This window comes from Macadamia integrifolia, chromosome 1, assembly GCF_013358625.1.
Source record: "Macadamia integrifolia cultivar HAES 741 chromosome 1, SCU_Mint_v3, whole genome shotgun sequence".
Lineage (NCBI taxonomy): Eukaryota > Viridiplantae > Streptophyta > Magnoliopsida > Proteales > Proteaceae > Macadamia > Macadamia integrifolia.
Window position 1 is genome coordinate 16,000,685 of NC_056557.1, and position 6,058 is coordinate 16,006,742.

General features: G+C 38.6%; 1 protein-coding gene across 1 annotated transcript; it reads left to right on the forward strand.

Annotated features, from left to right (window-relative positions):
* The first annotated feature begins 1,330 nt into the window (after positions 1-1,330).
* Positions 1,331-5,098, forward strand: LOC122086498 (phytosulfokine receptor 1-like). The gene has a single exon (XM_042655346.1). The coding sequence runs from the start codon at positions 1,728-1,730 to the stop codon at positions 4,785-4,787; it is 3,060 nt and encodes a 1,019-aa protein (XP_042511280.1). The 5' UTR covers positions 1,331-1,727; the 3' UTR covers positions 4,788-5,098.
* Positions 5,099-6,058: the final 960 nt, after the last annotated feature.

Here is a 6,058-nt window from a genome sequence, read left to right on the forward strand (position 1 = left end):
AATCCAAAGTACCTTTTCTATTTAGGCTCCATCTAGTTGCAAGTAAAGAGAAAAGGAAGAGAAGTAAAATCAATTTTGAAAAAAAAAAAATGGTTTTGTAATCATAATTGTGTAGTTTACCTAAAACTATAATCATATTTGATAATTATAATTTTAAGATGTAAAAAAAAAAAAAAGGTTTTTGTAAGCATAATTGTGTAGTTTACCTAAAAATATAATCATATTTGATAATTATACTTTTAAGACATAAAATTTGTCTTAAAACAAAGGCTTTGCAAAGTAAAATTTAATAACCATATTTTAAATGTCTTGAAGTTAATTATATAATCATAAAAAATAATGATTACAAAATTTACACTTTAGTATTGATTTGATTTCCTATGCATGCACTTTAATGCCATTGCAACCAGACTTTAATTTGTTATGAGTCTCACTTGGAGGGTTTTGAGAAGCGAATATAAAATACAATCTAGTAGTCCTGACTTTTAACAATCTTTACAATATGATCACCAAAAATAAAAAAATGAGCAATCCATTGCATGAGACTCCTGTTATTGTAGGGTCTAAGAAGGAAAAATATATGCATGTGCCATTTCTTCGCAGAAGAAATTGTTTCCAAGTTTTGAACCTATGACTAATATGTTTCAATAGTAAAACTTAATCGTTGCATCACAGGCTCACACACTTAACTTTTACAATATGATCATTATTAGATACAAATTTTTTACACTACCAACTTAATTTCTTAAAATTACATCAAACATCTTGAGTGTAAATATTTTATCATTTTTATCGAGAAAATGAACATTCCTTGATCGTGACTTTTACACCACACAACATAACAAAATGCCACCCTTATTCTTATAAAACTTAAAAACACACTCCTCTTGATAACCATTTGCGCCCCTCATTGAACCGGCACTCCTTCACCAAATTATTAATGAACTCTTGTTAGCTTTTCCAAATTCAATATTTTCATTTCTTGACTTATAGCTAGCTTTGGAAATGTGTTTGTAAGAGACGAGAAACTAGAAAGTTCACCAGCACAAGTCCTCCACTTCTACCAACCACCCCCGCCCCCCAACCCCCAAAAAAAAAAAAATCCTCCCCAATAAGGGTGTGCGCAGGATAAGTAACTTACGCTACATGTGCCTGTTATAAAATGGTAATTCAGGTGAATGGAGAACAACGGCCCGGGTTAGATTTCGTCAACAGCTCGACAGTCGACATTGTATTAATACTGGCTATAACCGGTTTCTGACAGATTAAACCCGATTAAACCGGTCACTACACGACCGTTTTAACAGAGTTCACAAGCTCACAGGCCAAAAGTGTGTCTCTCTCTCTTCACGCAGACAAATGCCAAGTAGAGAAGCCTTAATCAAAGTTTCAGTCCCAAAAAACAGTTAGAAGTCAAAAGACAATAACTTTCTCCATCTCTCTAAATTTCTTTATCAATCTTTCCGACCAACCTGTCTTTCCTTTGATTTTCCTTTCCTCTTTTTCCGTTCTTCAGTTTTAATTGAGCTACTCTCTTTCTTGTCTTGGTCGTCTGGTTGTTTGTTCTTCTGATTTTTGAAGAACATAGAAGAAATAAAAAAAAACCCATACCAGAAATCCAAAGAACTGAAATGGGTTTTACAGGGATTGAGTTTCTGATCCTGAAAAAGTTACCCAGTTAATTAATTTCTTCTCAAAGGGAGTGTCTTAAGGGCCAATTTTTCGAGATGGGTGTTGGTGACTTCTTGGTTGTTATCTTCTTCATTGGCTTCTGCTTCCAAGTTCTGGTCTTGAGTTCTCAGAACGTGACTTGCAACCCCAAGGACCTAAGAGCATTGGAGGGTTTGTTGAAGGGCTTGGAATCAGGGATTAGTGGGTGGGGAAGTGATGTTTCTTCTGATTGTTGTAATTGGACTGGCGTCAATTGCTCTTCTTCAGCTGTGGGAGTGAAGAATTCTACAGATTCGGGCAAAAGGGTAGTTGGTTTGGAGCTTGGGAAGAAAAGATTGAAAGGGAACTTGTCTGAATCCTTGGGTGGTCTAGATCAGCTGAGATTCCTGAATCTCTCTCGCAATTTCTTCAAAGGTACTCTTCCTTTCAATCTGTTTCATTTACAGAACTTGCGAGTCCTTGACTTGAGCTATAATTATTTCTCTGGCTTGCTTCCCCGTGAGAGTGATCTACCCGCACTTGAGTATCTTGACATTTCAGAGAATCTGTTTGAGGGTGCCATTGATACTGGCATCTGTGATAACTCAACCCAAATTCGAGTTCTTAATCTATCCATGAACTACTTCATTGGAAAATTTCCTCTTCGATTTGGTAATTGTAGTTCTTTACAACATCTTTGTCTCAATTCGAATTATCTCTATGGGAATTTGCCTCAGGATTTATTTTTGCTAGCAAAGTTGAAGAAATTGTATCTTCAGGATAACAGGATTTCTGGGTCTCTCAGTGCTATGATCGGTAACTTGACAAACCTCATCGAATTGGATATCTCCTTTAATAACTTCTCTGGACCAATTCCAGAAGTTTTCAGTCGCCTTCCAAAGCTACAACATTTTATAGCCCATTCAAATGAATTTGTTGGTCGTTTACCCATTTCCTTGTCAAATTCTTCAACCCTCATCTCCCTTAATTTGAGGAACAATTCATTAGGTGGTTTATTCAATCTTAATTGCTCTGCCATGGCATCTCTCACCTCCCTGGATGTCGGTTCTAACCAGTTCTATGGCCCCATTCTGGACATTCTCTCCTCCTGTAAAAAACTAAGAACCATAAATCTTGCCCGGAACAATATTAACAGCCAAATCCCTGAGTGCTTCAAGAACCTCCATGTACTGTCTTACCTTTCACTCTCGAATACCAGTCTCCATAATCTCTCAGCTGCTTTTGGGGTTCTACAACAATTCAGGAATCTTACGACTTTGGTTCTTACGTTGAATTTCCATGAGGAAGAAATGCCTTCGGATGCAAGCTTCCACTTCCGCCGCCTGACCACCCTCATTATTCCAAACTGTGGTCTCAGAGGCTCAATTCCGACATGGTTGAGTAACAGCACCAATTTGCAGCTTATGGATCTCTCTTGGAACCAGTTGAGTGGAACAATTCCAGACTGGTTGGGTGAGCTGAAGTCTCTTTTTTATTTGGACTTGTCAAACAACTCTCTTTCTGGAGTAATCCCTAAAAGCTTGACTTCAATGGAGAGCCTCATCAGCCGCAATATCTTGTTTGAAGAGCCCTCGCCTGACTTTCCATTTTTCATTAAACGGAACCAAACGGGAAGGGCATTGCAGTATAATCAGATTGGTAGCTTCCCTCCTTCCTTGGACCTGAGCTATAACATGCTTACTGGACCAATTTGGCCGGACTTTGGAAACCTGAAGAAACTCATTGTTTTGGATCTGAAACAGAACTTTCTGTCTGGACATATTCCCAGTGAGTTATCAATGATGAAAGACTTGGAGACTTTGGATTTGTCGTGTAATAATCTGTCAGGTACCATCCCTGATTCCTTGGTTAATCTCAGCTTTCTTTCAAAGTTCAGTGTTGCTTACAATCAACTCTCTGGGAGGATACCATCAGAAGGTCAATTCCTGACCTTCCCAAATTCAAGCTTTGAAGGGAACAAGGATCTATGTGAACGCTCTGCCCCATGTACTGTTGACCAGAATCCTTCTGCAAGAACCCCAAAACAAGCGAGAAAAAAAAGGATCATTGTTGGAACGGCTGTTGGGATTGGCGTGGGTTCAATTTTCATACTTGTTCTTGTGGTTTTGATCATTTCAAGGCCACGCAGTAGGACAAGGGATGACCCTGAAAAAGAAGGCATTGATGCCACCAGTAAAGACTTGGAGCAATTGGGATCAAGACTGCTTGTTCTGTTCCACAAGGAGAGTAATAAAGAGCTCTCCGTTGATGACCTGTTAAAATCCACCAATAACTTTGACCAAGCAAACATTATTGGATGTGGCGGTTTTGGTCTTGTCTATGAAGCTACTCTTCCAGATGGTAAGAAGGTTGCAATCAAACGGCTCTCTGGTGACGGCTGTGGTCAGATGGAAAGGGAATTCCAAGCTGAAGTTGAAACACTCTCAAAAGCTCAGCATGGAAACCTTGTCCTCCTTCAAGGTTATTGCATGTATGGAAATGACAGGCTATTAATCTACTCATACATGAAAAATGGGAGCCTGGACTACTGGTTGCACGAGAAGCTTGATGGAGCTTCCTCGCTAGATTGGGAGACGAGGCTTCGAATAGCACAAGGGGCAGCAAGGGGATTGGTCTACTTACACCAATCATGTCAGCCCCATATCCTACACCGGGATATCAAGTCAAGTAACATCCTTCTAGATGAAAATTTTGAAGCCCATTTGGCTGATTTTGGACTTGCTAGACTTATTCTTCCTTATGACACTCATGTGACCACTGACCTTGTTGGAACATTAGGCTACATCCCTCCTGAATATTGTCAAGCCTCTGTGGCCACATATAAGGGCGATGTGTATAGTTTTGGGGTTGTTCTCTTGGAGCTACTTACAGGGAAGAGGCCCGTGGATATGTGCAAACCAGAAGGGTGTCGGGATTTGATCTCATGGGTGCTTCGGATGAAGAAGGAGAAGAGGGAAAGTGAAGTATTTGATCCACTCATCTATGGCAAGCAAAACGATAAGGAATTGTTACGGGTTCTTGAGATAGCGTGCATTTGCTTGGATGAATCCCCTAAATTGAGGCCTTCCACCCAGCAGATAGTTTTGTGGCTGGATAATGTTGATGTCGATGGCTGACTGGCTAGTCTAAGGGAGGCAAGAAGTTCCATCTTGCCACTTTCAACTAGGCTTCTTATTTCATGGAGATTGGACATACTTTTCTACTCTCTTAAAGTTTCATAACTTCTTTTCTTAACATGAGGGAGATCCTTGTAACAAAAGCAACACATCTGGTATGTAAGTTTCAATCAATAAATAGTTTTACTTATATAGAATAGAAAGAAAAAAAATGGCAGTCTGTCTGGAATGTATTTAATAAGGTTTCTGCATATATAATACTAATGATGGTCAATATTTATTTTACAGAGCAAGAAAATTTGATTTCTTAATATGTTTATCTTTCCTCATAATTTAGCTCCCTATATCATGTTCAATTCCACAATGTTTAAATTTGTGTCTCCTTCTTCCATAGAGGAGGTGGGAATTGATCTGCTATCAGCAGCTGGAGATGTTTTCACCAAGCCTATGGTGGAACCTTTATCATTAGCTTTGTTGCAAGGGACAGAAGGTGGCAATGTTTCTGAATCACATTGAGCTGAGGTGGATTGGTGTCATATGTATAAGTTCAATATTGAAATAGAAAACAGGAATTTGTTCATATGGAGAATCAAACCACCAGATAACTTGTTTTAGGGGCATGATTTTGTACAAGCTGAGAATTTTCAATGTTAAATGCATTCACAGCTATGGTTTCCCTTGGCAAGAGAGAATTTTCAACACCAAGGGCATCATAGTTCATATGGACAAGTAGTATCCATCAAGTTTATTTGCCTATTAAAGCAGAATGCACACAGGACAGATGCTGTTCCACCTCAATTACCTTAATGAAAGATCACTATTTTCAAACCCGAAAGAAACGGTGACGCCATAGCCTGGTTGATATATATATATATATATATATATCCATGTTGAAAATTAATTATTTCTATGATCACCAAGGCTAAAAACAGAGACTCCATTTATTAGTGGTGTTTCCTATAGAAAATTGTGGCTGTCGTGTAATTTGAATGTTGTTCATATTTGCTGTCTTGGTCATGGATGACTATCACATTCCATGGAGGAAGAAGGTTCATTTCCTCAGCGTGGTAGTCATTAAGATGTGGAATTGCACTCCCAAATTCATTGGAGTAAGGCTTTAAGTAGGATTATATGGAGAAGCCTATGAGAGCAGACCAAGTTTGACAGAGACGAGTCATATCTCACAATGGGTCTAAATAAGGAAACAAAATTAGACTCACAATGGTACCCAAAAAAGAAAAGGTCATGTCACCTTTAAGTAAATCATGTTT